At 40.6% G+C, this 23551-nt stretch overlaps 2 protein-coding genes across 2 annotated transcripts; both read left to right on the forward strand.

Moving 5' to 3' along the window:
- The first annotated feature begins 825 nt into the window (after nucleotides 1-825).
- LOC131218809 (small ribosomal subunit protein uS17-like) lies at nucleotides 826-10817 on the forward strand. Its single transcript, XM_058213626.1, has 6 exons — nucleotides 826-939; nucleotides 1332-1372; nucleotides 2689-2789; nucleotides 9573-9717; nucleotides 9805-9894; nucleotides 10328-10817. Exons 1-6 carry the CDS (start codon nucleotides 928-930, stop codon nucleotides 10419-10421), a joined length of 483 nt encoding a protein of 160 aa, XP_058069609.1. The 5' UTR covers nucleotides 826-927; the 3' UTR covers nucleotides 10422-10817.
- Nucleotides 10818-13772: 2955 nt separating this feature from the next.
- Nucleotides 13773-16319, forward strand: LOC131218810 (uncharacterized). Its single transcript, XM_058213627.1, has 2 exons — nucleotides 13773-14691; nucleotides 15281-16319. Exons 1-2 carry the CDS (start codon nucleotides 14069-14071, stop codon nucleotides 15984-15986), a joined length of 1329 nt encoding a protein of 442 aa, XP_058069610.1. The 5' UTR covers nucleotides 13773-14068; the 3' UTR covers nucleotides 15987-16319.
- The last annotated feature ends 7232 nt before the right edge of the window (nucleotides 16320-23551 follow it).

Below are 23551 nucleotides of genomic sequence, written 5' to 3' on the forward strand. Positions count from 1 at the left end.
TCCACTTGATAGTTAGATTTGCCTTATTTTTTTAGTCCGAAGCCTTAATACAAGCTCGTCAATTGGATGGACGATTTGGATATAATACATATCTTATGATGAGACCCACATAATTTGCTAACGTCAATACACCAGCTATTTAGCCTGTGTGTGGTACACCGGCTAATCCGCTTCCATGTACGGAAACGGATTGGCTACTCCCCTGCAACCACCCAATGGAAAGTGGTTGGTGCTCTGTGAGCCCCACCATGATGTACATGTTTCATCCATGCCGTCGATCTATTTTTCTACATCATTTTATTGTAATACACAAAAAATGAAGTGTATCCCAATCTCAATTGGAACACGTTTCAGGAAACATTTTTGAATGATTGTCAACCATTAAAAACTTTTTAGAGGCCATAAATGTATTTGATCAAGATGATATTTGTTTTTTCCCTTCACTTGGATCTTTATGACCTTATCAACAGATTGGATGTCAAATAAACAGTACAGTGGGCCTTAAGAGAACTTAAATGATGGATATCCAATCACTATTGTTTTCCTGTGGTGTGATCTAGCTAAGATTTATATCCCTCCCATTTTTGGCATAAAGCCCTGAAATGATCTTTAAAAATGGATGAACGGAGTGGATGAAATACATACATCATGGCGGGCCCACAAAGCACCACCACCAGCCACGGGCTGGTGTAAGGGGGAGTAGCCAATCCGTTTCCTCCATATACAGCCCAACTAAAAAATGAACGTCCTAAAAGTGGGCCCTACCAGATGAACGGCCAGGATCTTCCTCGCGCATGGCCACTTGGCACGTGCTGCAATAAATCACTTCGTCATCACCCCGCCCCAGCAGACTATATACTGTCTTTCAAAAACTAGGGTTTCTTTTCCCTCTCTCTTACGATCTTGTTCGAGCTCTCCTTCTCGATCATGGCGGAACAGGTCAGATCTCTGAAACTCTCAGATTCCTCTTTCTTCTCTTCATTTCCTCTCATTTGCTGTTTCCCATCTTTTCTTTTCTGTTTCAGAACTCTGATTCCATCAAACTGCTGTTTTGAATCGAATTAGGGTTTAAACAAAAGGAATACAAACTGCTCTTCTTTATTTTTCTTCTTCTTCTTTTTGTACTTTATTTGATGAAAGATATGAGATTCTTGCTGCTATAGAAATCCTAGCCGTTGATAATGAAAATCTTGGACCTCTTTGGAATCTTTCATTTTTTTTTTTTCTCTTGTTACATTCACATTGATGTATGTAAATGGTAAAACACCAATTCATTTATGTATTTCTTACATATTTATGTTTTTTAAGCTTTTATTATTTTATTAATGCAGACGGAGAAAGCGTTCTTGAAACAGCCAAAGGTGTTTCTGAGGTAAGAATACATAGATATATACATACACATATATGTGTGCATGCCCTATTGGTTTCAACTACATGGCCAGTCATTCAATCTCAGATTACCTGCGATAAAAGAATGGGAGTTATTTGATACTCTAGCACTGTGCGATGGTCAGTACGGTGACATAAATTCCACACCTTATAACTCAAATTAGACCGTCCAAATTGTTGGACACACTGTAGATAGGTTGCCATCCAAAATTCAGATTGAGTTAACTCTCCTTACTTCTGATTGATGGGAGTTTGTTTGTTAATTTTGGACTGTCGACTAATTTTCATTTCGACTGTCCATTCAGTGTCCACCAATCAGCCAGTTGCAAAATAAAATTAGTGTAATTCTTGGGTTTATGTATCTAAATTAGGATTTGGGCGGTCTAATTTAAGCTACATGAATGCCATGTGTGCAATTTAGTAGTCTGTTTCAACATCCTGCTCAGCCAGAGCATCAATTCCCCCAAAAGAATAATGTATGTATGGGTGCATGCCTATATGTGCAATAGGTCATAACCATTAGGTTGCAGGTTCAATACCAGCTTTCCTGCCAAAAACGAATGAGTCTATGCATGATTGTTTGTGCATTTGCAATGTTTGCAACCACCCTCTTGGAGTTTAAACCAGCTCGTGTGCCAAAAGCTATGCATGTATTGTTATGTCTTATGGGTCACAATCACTAGCATGCTGCAGCCATAGCTTAGCACACTAGAAATAGATGTGAGCATCCATGTTCATGTTAGGTTGCAGGTACCCGAGCCCAACCTAACCTGAAGAGGATCCAACTGCAACCCAAACCTGACCAAAATTCCAACCTGAGGTGCCCAATCTGAATTCCCCCATACTCAACCCTGAACCAACCCAACCCACCCCTAATACATGTGATTTCTCCCAATCTGACCTCCTCAACTTGAAATTGCTCAACCTGACATGAGTTCGCTCAACCTGATTTCAATTGGGTTGGAGGTTTTGAACCCTAATCTGACCCGAGGATTCTGACAACCTGAACTTGGGTTGGGTCAGTTGGGTTTGGGTTAACCAAAAATCGTTGTTGCAACCCTAGGTTCAGTCCTACCTTGTCCAATGTAGAATTATTTATCCAATGTACATGTGTGTGTATGTATGTGTGTATATATGCATGTAGAATTATTTATCCAATGTACATGTGTGTATATATGCATGTGCTATGGGTCACAATCACCAAGTTGCATGTTCACGACCAACTTACACTATAAACATAGTGTATGTATATATTGTTGTAAGATTCTCAGATTCTCATTCAATGGTGAATTATGGCAGCTCAAAGAAATCTGGGAAGGGGAAGAGGCCTGGGAAGGGCGGAAACCGTTACTGGAAAAGCGTTGGATTAGGCTTCAAGACTCCCAGAGATGCGATCGAAGGTTCAATTAATGCTCCTGCCTCTTCTTTTATGTTGATAATGTAGTGACTTTGTTGTCGAATACATTTTTTCCCCCTTTATACTTCCTTTGCTATGGCACGTGATGCTGCATTTTGGCATTGAAAGATTTAGAGACCTGGAAGCTCATTTGTAATGAGTGATTGATTTGTGATTTTTCTTTTGGTGTTTAATGAGAAATTTTAATTAGTGATTGAGGGCTAATAAAATTCTAGCGGAGGTCCTGGAGGATGAAGGACCGTGTTTTTGAAAGCTTGATGATAATTTTAGAGATGAAATACGCAAATTTTGGCACAACACGTGGCATTTTATTGTGGGTGAGCTTTCTTTGTGGGCGGGATGGCATTTGGGTGATTTGACCGTTCATTTGGTGGTCTCATCCAATGTTGTTGAATCGCATATGCGATCATGTGTGATTGCATATGCCTATGCACATATGCGATCGCACAATCGCAAATGCAACTGCATTTTTTTTTTTTTTTTGAAAAATTTAAAAAAATCGAAAAATATGGAAAACTTCAAAAAAAAAGATTGTAAAAAGAAGAAGAAGAAATTAGGGTAACTTTCGTTGGTTAATAATAACTAATTTTACATATTTAAAATATATTTGAGAGAAATAAAATCAATTAAACAATGAATTAAATAACAAGTGCTTGAATCTTGATCTTTCAACTTCCAAGAGAGAGAGAGAGAGAGAGAGAGACCACTTGGAATTAAGAAATGTAAAAGAAGAATAGAGTAAAAGAGTTTTGGAATGAGAATATTGCAAAGGGGGGGGGGGGGGTTGGCAGCCTTCTTATAGACAAAAAGTTTTTTTTTTTTTGACAAAAAAATAAAAATAAAATAATGTGCGAACCGTTGGCCAATATGCGATCACATATATTCACATATGCCATGATCACATATGTGATCTGCATATGGATATGCGCATATGCGGTCACACATGACAACAATGGTCTCATCGTAAGTGGGTGATGCTTCAAGAAAGACTGCCATTGTAAAATTCTAGCCATCTAATTGGTGGCCGGCAATAGATGGTTAAAAATAAATGCAGCCAACATTCATATGGATTGGATAGGAAGTCCAATGTGGAGGCTGAGATTGTTTGATAGAGGATATCCATTCCTTTCTATTTTTTGTGGGACCCTCCAGATGAATGGCTTAGATGTCCCATTCCATGTAAGGAATATTGGTCCAAACTAAAATGTTGTTAGTTAGGGTTGAGCATTTGTATAAGAATTCTATTCTGTGGACATCTTAGTAATGAAATTGTGATCTTGTAGGGGAGTTAAAATTTGGGAGAACTAATGTTCATTCTTAAGACATGCTTGAGAAGTGAAAGTGTTTCTAAGAAATTGTACTTCTTCTTTTATTGTGGAATATCATTTGTCATTGTATACTTAGGGCCTATTTGGTAGATGTTTGAATTCTTCTCATTTTTGTTGATCATTATGTTTTAGACATTGTAGACACCCCACCCTACCAAAAAACGGTCATGCTAGGATTGTTTCTAGTTGATAACGGTCATGCCAGGATTATTTTTAGTTGATACGGTCCTGCACGGTCTGTTTTTAGGAGAACTGATCATACATGGTCTGTTTCTAGGTGCAACCTCCGCCCTAAGTGAGATTACGTAGGCTTCAGTTGGGTCCCAATCAAAGTATCTTTACGGCTGTGAACGCCTTCCTGCGCATGAAGACTCGGAATGATGCCCTCACGTCCTTGGCTTTCTTTGTTTATTGGTTCTGGTTTTGTTTGATTTAAACGCGGGGTTGACTCAGAGGTATAAATGCATTTGACTTGAAGTCGCCACTAGCTAGAAGACGATTTCAGAATCTACGGTTGACTAGAACCTGTAGAATTGCCTAAAGGATGAGAAATCGTAAGATTTATTGGCCTGAGTGACTCCTACGTTGGTCTGCATCGTAGATTCTAGGTAAGAGTCTCAGTTACAGAAAATGAAGGGGTTAGGCCCCATTTTCTGTCCGTGCGATGCACAATCTCTACTTTACAAGACCGTATGATTTTTAAGGAGATTCGTTGGAACTTCTATTATTATCGAGTTGAGCCATACTGCACTATGCTCCAATAATTGCGTAGGCGAAATAAAGAAAGATATATAAGCAATAGAAGAGTAGGAAGATTATTAAGTCATACTGTGCAGTGTTTTGGAACTTGGGTAGGAAAAAAAAGGTCAATAGAAGATGTATGTGTGTTAGTGTGGTTGATGTTCAGGGTATCTACAGAGTGGAATATGGCTTGATTCGAGATGTATGAAGGAAAAAAGGAAAAATTAGACACCATTTTTTGTCAAAAGGGATGGTCGGATGTCCCGAATTCCAACCCTACTCGTTGACTTTAAGTATTTTTTTTGGCTTTGACTTCGACTGAACAAAGTATCTTGGTAAGGAGAATGCTTCACAGAGAGCATATGGTCTGACTCGTATAGCTTCGAAGGTAAAGAGAGTAGGTCTCGACTATAACGGGCTTTTGAAGTTAAATTGAGCCGTTCTCCTGCGGTGATCGAATCTCTGGTAGCCTTTACCTATCTGTTTCCTCGTCTCTGTCTCTTTTCTCATTTGCCCCCCTTTTTATGGTTGAAGCGAGTTGCTTAAATAGGCAAGATGAAACTCCTTAAGCAACGACACAAGTGTCAGAGATAGGATCATACAATGCCGAATCGAAGCCATATCACGAGAATCAATAGCTTGGGTGCAACAAAAGGCCTGGATAGGGCCACGTGATTGCTAGACACGAAAACGGGCTACTATGGATTGTTTGTATGTAAAAACGATGGCCTATGGACTGTTTCTACGTAGAAATGATCATTGGCAAACCGATTTACATATAAATAGACATTCATAGTCCATTTTTAGGTATTTCAATTTTTTAAAATAAGTTTTGCATTCTGTGGGTGCTCTTGAGACTATGTTCTTCTTTTGACATGTCATCTATATGCTTTGGCGACAACTAATCTGAACCAATGGCTGTCTAGGGCTTGCCCTTATGCTGTATAGGTGCTTTGATTGAGACCCAATTGAAGTTGACGATTGGGATTTAATCTCACTTAAGGTGGGGGTTGCACCTAAAAATACCAAAAAATAGACCATTAAGGACCGTTTCTCTTAAAAATGGTTCATGCAGGACCGTTATCAACTAGAAATAGTCCTGGTAGGACCCATTTTGGGTAGGGTGGGGTGTCTAAAACGCACAAGGGTAAGCCTTAGAGATAGTCATCGGATTAAATCGATCGTCACCTGAGCATTCATGTGGTAGGCCAAAAGATAAATACAGTCTCTGGAGCACTTACGAAACGCAAAGCCTATTTCAAAAGGTGAAATATGTAAAAACAAACCATAAAGTCTGTTTATAGGTAAATCGGTTGCCAATGACTGTTTTTTATATAGAAACGGTTCATGGGCCATAATTTTGGCATACAGGCGGTCCATGGTGGCTCGTTTTCGTCTTTGGCAACCATGTGGCCCTATCCATGCCTTTGCTGCGAATAAGCCTGCCGCTTTTTGTGGTGTGGCTTCGGTTCGGCGTGGTTCGATCCTATTTATGATACTTACGTGTCGCTGCTCGAAGAGTTTCCTCTTGCCTATTTAAGCAATTCATTGTGATTGTGAGGATGGAGACAGAGAGAAAAGAGACAGAGAAGAGGAAACAGAAAAAAGACAAAGGCTACCAGGGATTTGATCATCGCAGGAGAACGGCTTGGTCTAACTTCAAAAGCCTATTATGACCGCGACCTACTCTCCTTACTCTTGATGCTATATGAGCAGAGTCTTCCGCCCTCTTTGAAGCATTCTCTCTATCAAGTTACTCTATCCAGTCAAAGCCAAAGCCAAAGAAAATACTTAAGTGAACGAGTAGGGTCGGGATTCGGAACATCTGACCATCCCTTTTGAGAAAAAAGGGTGTGTGATTTTTTCTTTTTCTTCACACATTTTGAATCAAGCCGTATCCCGCTTCGCACATACCCTGAACATCCACCATACCAACGCACACTCACATTTTCTACTGTCTTTGTTTTTTTATTACTTCGCCTACCTGGGTTCCAAAACCCTGTACAATTTAGTTGAACCCTGCGCAATATAGCTTAATACTCTTTCTATTCTTATATTGCTTCTACATTTTTCTTTATTTCGTCTACACAGGCCCTAAAGCTTAGTGTAGTATGACTTAACTCGGTAATATGAAAGTTCCCCGTAAAAGCCATACAAGCTTGTAAAGTAGAGACCGTGCATCGCACCAGTGGAAAATGGTGCCAACCCTTTCCTTTTTCTGTAACTGAGGCCCTTACCCAGTATCCACAGTGCAGATCAATGTAGGAGTCACTTGGGTCGAAGAATCTTGCGATTTCTTGTCCTCTTGGCGATTCTACAGGTTCTAACCAACTGTAGAGTCTGAAACTGTCTTGGCTAGTGGCGACTTCAATCAAATGCATTTGTACCTCTGAGTCAATCCCGCATGTAAATCAAATCAAAACCAGAACCGATGGACGGAGAAAGCCAGGAAAGTGAGGGCATCATTCTGCGTCTTCATGTGCAGGAGGGCATTCACAAACATTATATCTTTTTAAGAATTAAAAGTAATCTTGACAAATCCTTTTAAAAAAAGAAATATCATCTCTAATAGATAAAATAAGATATGCCCTTAGTATTTTTATCCATCTCTTCAATGATAAAGCTCATAGTAATTGCCTCTTGATAGTTAGCTAGTCTGGCGTTCTTATTACCGATGAACACAATCTGGGGAGGATGGGGAAAAATTTCCCTCTTGTTATGGATCCCATTTCTAGTTTTCTCTCTCTATTTTTAAGTATACCCATTAGTATCCTGTGATGGGTTAAATTCGGCATTTTAAAACAGATTTTTGTCATTCAGAGAAATTGAGTGTAATCTTCTGGCCTTGTTGTTACAAGGAAAGACTTAGGATAGGAGATTTGACAAATCCCACTTACAGATTGCAGAAGTTTACCTTTTTCTTTTTCTTTCTTTTTCTGAGAGTTAATTTTTATTTTTATTTTTTTATTGAAAATGCACCAACAGGCGGCAAAGAATACAACCCCGGCTCAAAAGTCCCATTTAAAAGAGCCCCCAAGGAGAGAGCCCCATCACAACCCAAAAAGCCAAAAGATCAGCACCCTCAAAACCAACCCACACCCCAAGCAACCGAATAAACATCAGCTGCAATAGTTCTGAACTTTTGCTGCAATCCAATCAACATTGTGGCTCGAATTACGGAAACATTGTCTGTTCCTTTCTTCCCAGATTGCCCAAAGAGTAGCCATTAAACAAGATCTCCAATGATCTCTCTTGTTCTTTGGTAAATTCACACCATTCCAGGGAAAAAATCAATCACCAATAGAATGCAGCATCACCCATAACATGTTGAAACCAGGCATAACTCATGTCTTTTCTTATTGATGTTTTTATTCTGCCAAAGTTCAGAAAGAAGCTAAACTATTGATTGGTTTGCTTACTTCAATAGATGATCGTTGAAGTAGTTGGTTTGTCTTTTTTCTGGGCCTCCCATGAATCTGTATTGGAGATGGTTGTGTCAAGTAGATGGGAATTCTATAGGACCACCATCATTGAGATGCCGTGAAAATTTTATATTGTTTGTATTTGATTTTCCAAAATGATGAAATCCCCAAATCCCTGCTAGTTCATGTTTGATTTCGAAGGACTTGATGGTCCGTTCAAGAATTCATGTGTTTCTATCTTTTTCAAAGGTCAAAGATTACTAGTAAAATGTACAAACCGCGATTAGGACCCTCCCTTAGCTGTGAGTCAGGTTAAGATGTAAAAGGTTCAAGACAAAAAAGGAAATAAATAACAACGAAAACTTTTTAGGGTTTTGAGATGATGTTAAAACAAGATCGATATGAGCACGAGTTGAAGTAAAAGTCGGTTCAGAGTGAACGTTGAAAAATACCAGGATACCACCTAATTCTTCCCTTTTCCTCTGGAGAAATGATCATACAATGTTGTATGTTAACTTAAGATGCCATGCTTTTGTTTTCCACTTGTCACTTCATCGGAACATCCAAGCCATGAAAAGGGTGGGCCATGCCATGAAGATCACCTTGAGCAGAAATTGGAACAATCTGCTCATCAGGTGGACCACACAGATGCTGATTCAGAACATCAGTTGTACATTGATTTCAATGGTGTAGCCCACCTGATGAATGGACCATCTTGGTTTTTGTCCCAGGTGATCTTATTATTCACAAATGGTGCCAGTAGAAATAAAAAACATTACATGAAAATACAACGCCGTATATGTTCACTTCTCTTTCTCTGAGCTGCTGTAATCTGTCAGTGGAACAAATGTTTAACCCTTTCACTTCGAATAAACAAACCAATACCGATTTGGGGTGCACTAAGCGTGGCTGCATCCAATGGAAGTCTGATCATGCACGATGAATCCAATACATTAGGAATTTAGGATAGTTGCATTTATTTGACACTCTATATTGCATTTCCTTCTATAAATTCATAATTCAAGAAGCACACCTTTTGTCACTAAGAAGCTCATGTACTTTGATTCTTTTTCCCCATATTGTCAGTTTCAGTGATTCTGTCTTTTTTCAAATAATCATTGTTGACATATGTCTGGGCCCGCAAGGCTGGTCCGAATAGTTCAGAATGTGGGCCAAAGCTGACCCCAGGCCCGCCTTTTTTAGTGGTGGATGGATGGCTGTGCCTTTTAAAAGTGTTTTTATAATCTAATGAGATTACTCTTGCTTTGTTTTCAGGGACATATATCGATAAAAAATGCCCCTTTACCGGAACTGTTTCCATCAGGGGCCGTATCCTAGCGGGCACCTGCCACAGTGCCAAGATGATGAGAACCATCATCGTCCGCCGGAACTACCTTCACTATGTGAAGAAATACCAGAGGCAAGACAAATGACAGTTCATATCCCACTTTATCTTTGCCGCTCGTTTTAAGAGATAGGGACATGACATCTCGCATTTGATTTTCAGATATGAGAAAAGGCACTCCAACATTCCAGCACATGTATCTCCATGTTTCCGTGTTAAGGAGGGTGATCATGTCATCATTGGCCAGTGCAGGTAAAACCCCGTGTGGCATGGCCCCCCATTTCTAAGATAGATAATTTGTGCATCGGTGTTTACAGTGTACATCGCCAGCAAATGGCTCATACTGATGTCCACCCTATGTGGACATCGAAGGCATGCACATTGATCTAAACCGTCCAAATCATGGGTCTCATGTGTGGACCCTAGCTGGGACTAAATGTATGACCATAAGCTATCTGAGCAGCCAAATGTCAATAGTGGGGCCCACGAATGTGATTGTTTGGATTGATCTATGTGCTTGTCATGCATAGGGTCTGAGGGTGTTTGTGTGTGTATGGTACGCCTAACTCTTGCTGACGATTGCCTTAATCTGATTCCATGCTTGTTCATGAGCATTCAGGTGGATCATTGGCATATATGCCTTGTAGAAGCTGTCATGATTCTATAATTGTGTTTCTCTGTTCAGGCCCTTGTCAAAGACAGTGAGGTTCAATGTCTTGAAAGTCATTCCAGCAGGATCCTCTGGCGGAGGCGGGAAAAAGGCCTTCTCTGCAATCTAAGGCTAGTTTGTAGTTGTTTCCTGATGCAGCTAGGCTTATTATTATTTTTTAAAGTTTCTTATATATAAACAGTTTTGTTAATTCAAACATATTCAGGGGTGGCTCTGATTGAATTGAGATTTTGAATGGGGTTACATTGATTCGGTTATATGGATTCAAGCACAATTCTAGTATGGCCCGTGTCTGTTTTGATTTCCTACTTTAGGGTGATCAGGCTCTCTTCTGATCAGGTAGCTAACCAGATGGACAGTCTGATCATCCTGGACATGCTACTTCCATGATTATGTTAGCAAATGAGGATTATTGCTTTTAAAACTTTTGAAATTACGTAATTTTAGATTTTGTTTATCAATTATCATTCTTCAATGGGGAATGCCACTAACCTATCTTGAATTTGTTCCAAATTTGTATGCTTGTTTGGATCAAATATACCAATTTTTGTAAGATTTTAATAGAAAGATGCTAATGTGCAACTTGCATCTTACAAGCTCTCTCACTGGCATGACAAATACTATGTCGTGATCAGGACTGGACTGGTGGGGCACCTTGTTGATGGGGCCCTACTCCACGAGTCTAGGGGATTTTGACGGTGAGGATTGGGTACTACCCCCACCAGGACTGTCAGGGTCTCTGTGGGGCCCACTGTGATTGTATATGTTTTATCCACGCTGACAGATCATTTTAGGTCATGAGCCCAAAAAAGTGCAGGTTGAAGGCTCAAATGGACGACACCACGTGAAAGCCTGGGGATTGAAAGTTTACCGTTGAAAATCAGCCTGGGGATTGATAGTTTACCGTTGAAAATCAAGCTGATATTTATGTTTTCCCTTCACACAGGCCCATGGAATCTTATGAACAGGTTGGATGGTAAATAAACATAACGGTGGGCCCTAGTAAATTTTCAACGGTCACAATTCAATCCCCACTGCTTCCTGTGGTGTTGTCCACTTAAACCTTCAATCTGTCTCCTTTTTGGGCTCAGATCGCCTAAAACAATCTTTCAAAATGGATAGACGGCGTGGATAAAACATATACATCATGGTGGGCCCCACAGATCCCTGACAGGACTGTACATTTCTAGTTGGGTCCTCTCGGGGGTAGTACCCAATCTGCGCCGATTTTGAATTGGCTTGTATCCAACTGATCGGTGCATGTTGAGGGAACGTATAGAGAAATGATCTGTATCCAACGGGAATGGTTAACGGTGGATGTGGAAAGCGCATTAAGAGAAGTGATGGTTAGGATTGTCCGATAGGGTCTGATGGACGGTCCCAGTTGATACATCACCGTGCAACGGTACACACGACTTAGATGTAACTCTACCATGTTTTCTTTTACATCTTAACAGCTCATGAGTTGGCGGTGGCCGTTTGCAGGATCCTAACTATCCAGTGAGATAGCTTGGAGTTGTTAGGTTTGGTTGGTGGCCAAACTTCATTAACCACTAAACGAATGGCTCGGATTGTCCAACCAGTCAGAATTGATTGGTCGCAGGATGAACGGTCCAGGATCTGTGTAACGAAGGACAGAAAGGTTTGTATACAACCAACTTGGTCCAAGCCCAGTCCGGATTGTTTGGGAAAATCCAAAAGAAGTGGCATTTCCGTAAATCGAGGGATTGGTGTTTTAAGTCAAGGAAAAGGAAGGTGAGTAACTGTGATTTCGATGTCCTTTTTATTTTATTTTATTATTATTATTTTTTTAATCTCACTTTCGCTGGCGTTGCACCTGACGTGATGGTGGTTTGGAATTCCGTTGCTCCGGCCGTCTATGCTTCGGGCCTATGTGGTTGGACGGTCGTCAAATGATCCAGCGGGACCACTTGTGGGCCCGATCATTTGATGGTTGATCATCCATGATACCGACCGAGCTTCGTGTGGCCCCATTTTTTACGGGCAAATCTCCGTACCAGGACAAACGTTGCGTCCAGTCGCATGTGTGAAATCTAAGCCGTTAATCCGGGGGATCCACATCCACATGTCCTGGCAAAAATGGAAGCCACTCACCTAGGAAGAGGATTACGAGCAACCATGGGGCACCTTAACGTATGAATTGTATATCCAGGCCGTCCGTTCGTTTTTTAGCTCATTTTTGGGCATGAACCCAAAATGAAGGAAATCCAATCAGGTGGACCACACCACAGGAAACAGTGGCGGTTGACCATTTCAAACTTCTCATGGGTCACAAAAGTTTCGTATCAAGCCTGTATTTGTTTTATGGAGTTTTTGATGGTAGGCGTTCAATCACCACTCTTTCCTATGGTGTGGTCCACTCGAGATTTGGATCTGCTTCAATTTTTTATGGCAAAACGGATAGACGGCCTGGATATATAATAATAATACATCAAGGTGGGCCCCACGGTCAGGGCTGCACCTAATCCGCTACCAGCATTGGAATGCACCAATTCGTGTAAGAAATCTTGTCCACGCAAGAGGTGGGCCCTAAAATGGTATCCCCGGCATGAGAATCAAGCTGATCCACTCATTTGGGTAATGCCTGCACCTCTGATTTGAGTCATACAACTGGCTGTTTAAATCATTTCTACGTTGTGTCCCGCCCAGTGAGTGCACCGTCCTGATTGGTGTGGCCCACTTGTTGCAGCATCGTTATGCTTTGCCTGTAAGGAAAGAGAACTATGTAATTAATTCTCATTTTATAGGAAATGTTTTTTTGTTTTTTTCAACCATCCATTTTTAATACTGTACTAGAATGCATATGATCTCCTCCATCCATCAGGTGCGAACCCACATTTCCACTAAGGATCCCACAACCCAGGCAGATCCAAAACACAGGTGGGCCACACCACAAAGAACAATTCAAAATCAGGCCTAAAACCTCTAAATTCAAGTGGCATGCCACACGTGAGTTTGTGGCCATCCCTTCATCTTGGTGAGCCGCGAGAATGAATGGATTGGATGGCATACACACACAACGGCATGGATTCCATGCACAATTTCTAACGTTCTAATGGTGAGCAAAAGGCAAAACAAAGTAGGACCGACGTGATGAACGGTGCAGATCTCACATACACACAATCTTTCCATCCACCTCAGCAAAATCCACGCCGTTATAACAATACGCTAACACACGTGTAGCTCACGGCCATCTTTATTTTGCTTTAAAAAAACATGAGGTGGACCCCACTTCACCTGACGAAACGCCTTCATCTTTCACACGTGCGACTGCGAGTAGGATTCGCGCGTTCACCAGACTCCCGCTCCCTCTCAGATAATCACGTCAACTTGGGTCTGACTGTCAAGACGACAGCCTGTAAACAGCTGTATGCCAACCATTTTTCAATCAATGCCTGTTACGGCTCTCTCTTTCTCTCTTCCGTACACAGCTCTACACCAATTTTTAATATATATCTCTCTTTAACAGAGAAATCCTTCGGAACACAACGGCAGAAAGGAAGGGATTTGATCCACAGCAAGACATCTAGCTAGCTTACCCTACATGCGCACTGCACACCAGCTCACCATCCTCACGCAGTTCCATGGATTTTTATTCTTCTTCTTCCCAATCCATTCCAGCCTGTGACATCCAAACGCTCCTTTCCCTCTTAAATCCCCTTTCCATTTCCCTTCTCTAATTCCCTAACCCCATCTTCTTTTGCCCTTTTTTTCTTCAAACCCTAACCTTAATCCATGGATCCCTGCCCGTTCGTCCGTCTCCTCGTCGGAAACCTCGCTCTCAAGATCCCTGTCGCCTCCAAGCCCTCTACCTCCGTCGTCCACCCCTCCACCTCGCCCTGCTTCTGCAAGATCCGCCTCCCACATTCTCCGCTCCAGACAGCCGTCGTCCCTCTCCTCCCGCCGGAAACCGCCTTCCCGGACTCTCATTCTCAGACACTCGCTGCCTCTTTCCATCTCAGCTCTGCTGACCTGGAGAAGCTCGCCGGGAAGTCGATCTTTGCAGGGAAGACATGCCTGAAGGTCTCGATCTACACCGGTCGGCGGGGGACGACCTGCGGCGTCAGCTCCGGCCGGTTGCTGGGGAAGGTGTCCGTGCCGTTGGATCTGTCGGGGACGGAATCTAGGGCTGCTGTCTTCCACAACGGATGGACCTCGGTGGGGAAGCCGTCTAAGGGCGCTTCTGCTCAGATGCATCTGACCGTACGGGCGGAGCCGGACCCGAGATTCGTGTTTCAGTTCGACGGGGAGCCCGAGTGCAGCCCTCAGGTTGTGCAGATCCAGGGAGGCCGCCGGCAGCCGGTCTTCACGTGCAATTTCAGTTTCAGGAGTGCCGGCGACCGTACTTCCAGATCTAGGTCAGTTTTCCGTCGTAATTCGGCATTCTCTCCTTTCCCTGTTTCGTTGTATCTTGTTGCCGGAAATCGAGATATCTCAGTTTTCCGAGATCGATAAGGAACTCTTCTTAAATGCCGTAGCCGTTATGACGGGCGTTATCGCCGCTAACATAGTACTACGTTAAAACCAGGCTCCTTACAGACTGCCGTCATAACGGTTACCCTGTGGATACGATTGCATTTTGGCGGGTATATCGTCCACCTGTACCGTCCCTTCTCCGAATGATACGGAACCACCGTTATTACGGCCGTTAACGCTTTTTGACGGAATGCAGTTCGTACGATACGTTTCTTATCCTGAATTTCTAAGGCATTATCCGAATTATATACCTACGTTAGGAATTCTACTTTTTTTGGGGGGGAATTCTACTTCGATTTGATTTGATTCCAAAAGAGAAGAAGATTTCGGGATTGCAGAATTATGAAATTTCATTTTTAAAAAACATCTTTGCATCTCTACTTTAGCTTTTCATCTCTTTTCCTTTGAATATATTTCCTTACATCTGTAGTTCGATTTTTCTGAATTTCTCTGAAATTGTTTTGAAAACAGATCAGTGCAATCAGATCCGAGCTGCTCGAGGAGCTGGCTGAGCTCGCTCAGCAGCGAGCGGGAGCGGCCAAACAAGGAACGCAAGGGGTGGTCAATCACCATTCATGACCTCTCTGGCTCGCCTGTCGCTGCTGCATCCATGGTTACCCCCTTCGTCGCTTCCCCAGGCTCAGACCGTGTAAGCCGGTCCAACCCTGGCGCCTGGCTCATTCTCCGCCCGGGCAATGGAACATGGAAGCCATGGGGCCGCCTTGAGGCGTGGCGCGAGCGGGGCAGTAGCGATGGCCTGGGCTATCGCTTTGAGCTCCTCCCAGACATAAGCAGCTCAGCAGCTGGGATCCTGCTCGCCGAATCAACCCTCGGGGCCAGCAAGGGTGGGAAGTTTGTTATCGACATGAGCGGGAATGGCCGGTCCACACCGGCCAATTCCAGCTCACCTGCCTGCAGCCCACGGAGCAGCGGCGACTTTGGATATGGGCTGTGGCCTTACTGTATGTACAGAGGGTTTGTGATGTCATCGACCGTGGACGGCGAGGGGAAATGCAGTAAGCCGTTGGTGGAGGTGGGTGTGCAGCACGTGAGCTGCACCGAGGATGCTGCGGTTTTTGTGGCGCTATCGGCAGCCATTGATCTGAGCATGGATGCTTGCAAGCTCTTCTCACATAAGCTGAGGAAGGAGCTCATCCAAGAGCAGGATTTGTGTTGAGGGGGAATGAAGGAGATTTGGTATTGGAGTTGTTTTTGTTTTTCGAGTGAATTGGATTTGGAGGGAATTTGATTTGCTTTTTTTTTTTTCTTTTTTTCCATTTTTTTTTAATGTTTTAGTTAGATGGGAGAGATGAATTGCTGACTAACAACAGAGGGGGGTGGATTTGTGTTTTTCTCTGTAAACTGTATAGGAGGAGATTAGGATTTTTTTCTTCTCTTTTTAGAATTTGGTGCGAGTACTAGGTATATTTTTTGTGGCTTTTGTAGTCCTTACTCAATGTTTTAGAGGAGTTTGGAAACAAGTTTTTTAAGTGATTTTGGTAAATTGTTATATGGGGTTTGGATTGGTTTATTTGATGAATGAATTTTGTGATCTTTGATCATTTGGAGGTCCATGATTTTGATGAATGAGATGCATTTGGCCACTGTTACATTGGGGCAGATGAGTGATGTCGAATCGGATCTGTAGGTTTGCCGTTTCGGTTGGAATTGGGCTTTCACTGTTTTGGACCAGCGGTCCATTTTGTAGGGACTCATTTGAAGGTGAGGATTATGTTTGTGTTTAAGTCTTTCATGGATGTAAATTGATGTTCTGCCATGCATGTGACACGTTTTTTTGGATTGGAGGGGAAGAAAACACAAAGTCCTAGGGACCACCGCCTCCTATAGCTGTTTCCAGCTCATGTTACGATGACAGCCGAAAAAACGAACCTGAGCTCATGACTCGACAGTGGGGATGGAAACGCCCACAGACTTTTTGAAAATACTATTTCTAATTTCCCTCACATTTACACTATAGGTGGGAGTAAATCCAAACTACTTGGCTCCAGAGGTGAATGAAATTCAATTCACAATAACACTTTAGGTGGGTGTAAATGTGGGGAATTAAAATGCATTAGAATTCTTAAATATATTTACAAATGTAATTGTCATAGACAAATGTAAGGATTATAAATGTGAGGATCATAAACAAGTTGTCTACAATTTTTAACTGTCCATTTAGATGACTAATGTTTGGTTTTTGGATTATAAATGTGAGGATCATAAACATCTACAATTTTTAACTGTCCATTTAGATGACTAATGTTTGGTTTTTGATGTGATTTTAGTAATGTAGCTAATAATTCACTATTTTGAAAATTTAACTAATGTTTGGTTTTTGATGTGATTTTAGTAATGCAGCTAATAATTAATTGTTTCATAATTTTACTAGTGTGTCAGATGTACAGATTTGGATTATTCTATTAATGAGATTTTAGTGGTGCTTGAATTGTTTTGAAATTTCATTAGTGTGTCACGTGTACAAGTTTGGATTATTCTATTGATGTGATTTTAATGATTCAGCTGGTGGTTGAATTGTTTTGAAATTTCATTAGCTCACCTGCATTTACTCTACAACTCTTCAAGGGAGCCCAGGAAAGTCATTTCACATCAAGTACTCCCCTATTTCTTTGCTTCCTTGTGTTCCAAATCCAAATTAGCTCTATTTAGTCTCAATTCATTTTTACTCTCTATTACATAATTGCTTGGGAGACTATAAATGGAATCCATTTAAGAAGAACCCATTTTATATTTACTCCCATTTCAAGTTTAAATGACCAACTCATTTGTATTTAGATGAAAATAAATGAAATGCATAAAAATTTAAATATTCTATTTGAATAGGAGTCAATGAGAAGAGTTATGATGCATTGTAAATTTTTTAACATATTCACAGGAACATATGTGATATTCTAAATTAGTTTTAATACTGTAAATTAGCATACTTATATTTGACATAATGTTTATAAAAAACTAATTGAAGTATATACTTTAGCCAAATTAAGGTAATTCTATCTTCAAGTGGGCCACAAATGTAAGGTTCACAGACAAGCAACATGCCAACAATTTTTTATTGTCCATTTAAATGACTATGTTTGGATTATTTGGTTTATTCTATTAATATGATTTTAGTGAAGTATCATGTTGGTTTATTTGGTTGAATCAAATAGATTATTAAAAAATTGAGAATCAAGAAAGAAAATAAATTTTGAGAAAAAAGATTTATTGAATTGAGTCGAGACGTGACGTGAGTCACTTGGCTTGAAATCGAATTTGTTCCCCTTGGACAACATCTCAAGTACAATAGGTTTTTAGAGAAATCAATCTCCGGGATATAACGACTATGATTCAGTCTCAGCAGTACACTCATTGTATGCAGATTCGAACCACTTGCCGTTTAACCCGAAAGTGCCGAGTTAACTCAACGACGAACTTAACAACAACAAAACTTATAAACCACAACAAAAGTCCTTATATAGACTATAAAGTGATGTATTAAGCACCATTTCAGCTCGGCTCAGCACGCATGTGTGCGGTCAATGACATATATTAGAGCTATTAGCATAGTCTCTCATAGGACCAAATTTACATGCCCCCTGAATGGGGCTTAAACCCCAAGACAAGGCTTAAACCCCAATGCAAAAAAATATATCTTATATACAGGGAGATTTTATTTGATAAATCTAATGTGAGACAAAATTCATAACTCAAAAACATCAAAAATTTCAATGGAGGAAAATCAAAATATTTGAAATTTTAATTTTAATATAAATTTTGAAACAAAATACAACATATTAAATAATTATATTGTTTAGGAGTGTTATCAGTGTACCACATGTACCTTGTAGTGACACCTTTGTTTATTTGTCCCGCTTTGAATGACATTTTATTCTTTTACTTTCAAATCTCTCCTCTGTCCTGAGATTTTAAACCAGTAGGATCCTTACTCTTGCTCGGGTGATAGACTCCAGGAGTATAATAATAATAATAATAAAAAGATTTTAAACCAGTATCATTAACTCTCAGTTACGCTTGCTTCTGTCAATCTCATGCCCTGTTTTCTCTCGGTTCCTTTCATTTTCTCACCTACTTTATTTTTAAAGGTGTGCGTTTGGTCTCACTATTTTTTTTCATGGTGTAGCCCACTTGAGGCTTGGATTTGGTTCACGGTTACTTCCCATCCCAACATGAGTTGGTGGAACTGGTTGGCTGATGGATGAAGAGGATTTTACACCAGCGTCATAGGCCGTACAAGGTTTTGCATTGCAGGAAACTCAAAGTCCTCAACCAGGGGATCTACTCATGCAGCTAGTGTATGGATTGGGTGAGGGATTTGGTGGTGACCTCTACACCAACCTGGTGTTAGGCAATGTGGGGTCCACTTTGATGCATGTGTTTTATACTTACAACGTTCATCTGTCTTGACAGCTCATTCTAGAGCATGAGCTGGAAAAAAAAACAGCAGATACATAGCTCAAGTGGACCCCACCTTGAGAAGGGGATAATGACATCCACCGTTGAAACCAACCTAATGTTTATTTGCCATTCAACCCATTGATAAAAATACAAATGTTAGCTTATCCAGAACTTTTGTGGTTCTCAATAGGTTTTTAATGGTGGGCCTTCAATCACTGTTCTTTACTGTGGTGTGGTCCATTTGAGCTTCAGATCTGCTTCATTTTTGGGCTCATGCCCTAAAATGAGCTGTCAAAACGGATAGACGGTTTAGATATAAAACACATAATCACAGTGGGCTCCACAATACCCAACACTAATCCGCTTCTGATGGATTGTTGGTTAACTATCATTTTTCTCCGTCACATCTGGCCCATCCATCCAGGATCGATCTTTTAACAAAAATGAGACCTGTCTGTTCATCAGGTGGGTCACACACTGTTGGAATCAATGGACAACCGCGGATTTGACTCAACATACATGTGTGGCCCACCTACTGACTCGGTCAGCCTTATTTTCGAGAAATGAGATCTCCATGGTGGGGCATATTGTTTCAACGGTACTGATTTCTTCTCTTCTCGAAAATCAGGTTGATCTGGACCCTAGATAAGTCACAACCATAAGTTTGATCTAAACCGTTGATTGTCCATTGATTTTAACAATGTGGGCCATCTTAACCTTTTTCGTGCAGGCGATCTACATGGTGGGGCCTACAGTTTTTATGGAACTGATTTCTGGATAAGTGGCATTTGGTTCAACAAACAAGTACCCTCAAGTTAGTGGTTAGGATTGTTCAACAAATCTGATTTTTGGGCTGGTTCCACCTTCCAAACGCTAGCTCATGCAATAGATTTAGCCGTTTGTGGGTCCATTTCATGTGTGTGTGACATCCAAACCGTACATCATCAAGATAAAACATTCCATAAAAATGGGCTGATCGAAAAACAATCTGATCTTTTTTCTACGGTGGGTATCATACACCATTGTTCCTACCGTTATGGCCCACCTAGGTTTTTTAAATGGCACCCACAGTGCATCCGTACGCACGTGCGAAAGATGGTACACGCGTGTGATGTACATGAAGATAGGCTTCACGAGGTACCATTCCAGCTAAATGAACGTACCTGCTTCGGTACGGTAGTCTGCGGAACACTCAAGTAAATACACACTCTGCTAGTTGAGTCACCTGAATTTATGATCGAAGCCGTTAAATAGGTAGGCCCAATCACGAATAACTCACAGGAAGAAAAATAGAGGCCGAAATCAAATCCAATCTGTGCAATGGTTTATCATATTGAAGTCCATTTTCACAGTAAATATTGGCCGTTCATGGCCACGGGCGATTGTGGGTCTCTTACAAAGATCCACGTGGCCTGACTAGCGAGCTAGAGTGCAGTATCACTAACATGAGGGGCTAGGCTTCGGTGGATCCCTGGTTCCACCCATCCACCCAGGTATGTGAATACCTGACTGTGGGGCCATCTTGATGGATGTAAATTAAATCCATGCCGTCCATCCGTTTTTAAATATTATTTTAGTTCATTATACCAAAAATTAATCATATTAAAATATTAGGTGAACCACACAATAAGAAACAATGTGGATTGAATACTCATCGTTAAAAACTTCTTGGAAGCTAATGGAATGTTTATTTTCCATGCAACCTGTTGATAGGGCCAAAACACCTGGATGAAGAGACCACGCAAATTTTAGTATGATCTAAACCTTTTGTGACCCACAAAATGTTTTTAATGGTCAATCATCACTATTTATTGTGGTGTGGTCGACCTGAGATTTGTATCTATTTAATTTTTTGGATAATAGCATGAATTGATCTTTCAAGACGAATGGACGGCGTGGATGTAATTCGCACACATCAGTGTGGGGCCCACAGTCAGGGATGCACTCACGTGGGTAGATACGTGGATCCACCGAAGCCGCGCCCGGCACGGGGTTGTCAGTGACGTGTTTGTTAATTAATCTATGCGGCTTTAGCTGTAAAGCATGCGAAACCCTTTTGCCCTTTTTTAATTTTTAATTTGTAATTTATAATTTTTTAAATTAGCCTTAAAAAGCTTGGCACGTGGGAACAGATATTTCGCCTCCGAGATTTTGTGCGTGCGAGTGACGTTTGTTTTCTCTTTTCTGAAAGGCCCTACGTGGTAGCTGTCTGGCACGTGAGGACGTGCTTAGATAGCACCTTGCACGTAATAGGGCTACCTACCTGAAGTGGTAGTTCGGCGGACTAGCGTTCTTATTCACGTGGGGATGAGAATAGGCCCAGCAATTGGGTCGGTTTCGGTCTGGTCCGGTAATACTGAGCTAGACCCATGTCAAGAAATCTAACGTTAACCTACTCATTATCAGTGACTCGACCCAACCGACTTAAAACTTTTAGAGTCCCAACTTGATGTGGAGCAGGTTGCGGATACTTTCATGCTTAAGGAGGACTAGAGAATCCTTGATAGAAAGCAAAAGTCATCGAGACCGTCAGTACCTTGAAACATGCGCATATGGCTAATTGGAATAAGTTATTTGATGTACCATATGGGATTTGGGGGTAGGACAAGCTATTTTAGCCATTCAACCTGGTTACGCCAGGTTGCCCATGCCAAATTATATATTTATTTTTATTTTTACTATTTTTAATAAGTTTTGGTTTGATTATAACTTTTCATCCGTTAAGCTTTAGGAGTTGTGTTTAACATGTAGAGAATTTAGGAAAATAATGTGGTTAAGGCACATAGGACACTTACTATAAATAGTAAATTTACTAATTATAGTAAATTATGAATTTTTGAGAGTTTTAATTGTAATTTAATTCTGAAATTTCTTTCAAGGCTTGTATTCCTATTTGAAGGGTTGTAAATTCGTTTTTAGCCATTAATTAATAAAATTATGAATTTTATAGAATTTATTTTCTATTTTCCTTACTTTTTTTCTCATGAATTCAAAAAGTCCCTGTGAAGAGTCCAAAGAAGCTCTATTGATTCAGAGTAGTTATCCTTGAGAAAGATGGTGATCGACTTCATCACATTTATCCTTACGTCACAACTCAACCTGACCCATTTAATTGCAGTCAGGTCAGGCTCAACCAATTTGCCCGGACTAGTATTTTGGGTGCTTGTGCCAAAGGGTAAGCTAATGCGTGTTTGTTTAAGTGGGGAAATACCTCAGTAATTACACTTGGAAAATAGTGTCATAAAGCATTAAATTGAAGAGGGCTTCTGTAATTTCAAAATTCTTAAATCACACTAGTAATGTATATACATCATCTACACCTTCCATAAATTTACCATCTCATTATAGTGCATGAGCTCAAAAAATTAATGTAGATTGGAAGTTCAAGTGGACAACGCCACATGAAATAAGGGGTCAATCATGTCCACCATTTAAATTCGAAACCTTCATGACTCCTGCAGAAATGTATATCTATCATCGAATCTATTTAATCCATTCATAAGATCACACTAACATGCATGATGGGTATCTACAAATATCAACTTGATCCAAAACTCTTGTAATTACCCCTGAGAAGTTTTCAACATCGTGTATTCAATTCCCACTATTTCCTAATGGTGCGATCCACTCAAGCTTCAGACTTGGCTCATGCCGTATAATGAGCTGGCAGAATAGATGGTTAGCATGTATAAGACAAACATCACTATGAAATTGTACAAATTCAATGCTTTGGAAAGGAAAGATTTCAAACAAGCTAATGCCATAGTTACATGGGTAAATAATCATTACCTATTTTTTGGTAATTATATATGTAAATGAAAAAAAAAAAAAACAACCATCCCCTTGAAAAAAGGAGAAGGAAAGAAAGAACATGCATGGAAATAGTTACGAAAAACTATTTTTGTAAGATTAGTAAAAATATCAGTACTTCCAAAGGGTTAAAGGTTTGAAGAACAAAGTGAGTAAAACTCAGAGAAAATAAAAAGACTCATAGGCAGGCCACCTACAATCCAAGTCAGGAGAGAAAAGAAGAAAACAAAAGACCCACATCTCTGGCCAAAACAAAAAAGAAAAAAGAAAAGAGAGAAAAAAAAAAAGGAAACTATAATTCAGCAAGGAGAACAACAAAACAGGCCCACATCTTTAATGAGTTATGGTCCTTAATAGAGGTAGTGAGGAATGATTTATAATCGAACTAAAGTTACAGCCCTTGATAATGTGGAATGGTGGAAAAGAATTCATCTAGCCGGCCAAATTAGTTGGATAAGGTGATGATGACTATGATATTAGCCTTTTTATTATTATTCCCGGAGTCTTTATGTGTAC

Source organism: Magnolia sinica, chromosome 11, assembly GCF_029962835.1.
Source record: "Magnolia sinica isolate HGM2019 chromosome 11, MsV1, whole genome shotgun sequence".
Taxonomy (NCBI): domain Eukaryota; kingdom Viridiplantae; phylum Streptophyta; class Magnoliopsida; order Magnoliales; family Magnoliaceae; genus Magnolia; species Magnolia sinica.

What these genes read in the sequence shown, in the direction of transcription:
- LOC131218809 (XM_058213626.1), top strand. An exon ending in TCCCAGAGATGCGATCGAAG is followed by an intron (nt 2,790 to 9,572) that starts GTTCAATTAATG and finishes CTTTGTTTTCAG; the next exon opens with GGACATATATCGATAAAAAA. An exon ending in TATGTGAAGAAATACCAGAG is followed by an intron (nt 9,718 to 9,804) that starts GCAAGACAAATG and finishes TTTGATTTTCAG; the next exon opens with ATATGAGAAAAGGCACTCCA.
- LOC131218810 (XM_058213627.1), top strand. Translation starts at nt 14,069, where the DNA reads ATGGATCCCTGCCCGTTCGTCCGTCTCCTCGTCGGAAACCTCGCTCTC. An exon ending in GACCGTACTTCCAGATCTAG is followed by an intron (nt 14,692 to 15,280) that starts GTCAGTTTTCCG and finishes TTTTGAAAACAG; the next exon opens with ATCAGTGCAATCAGATCCGA.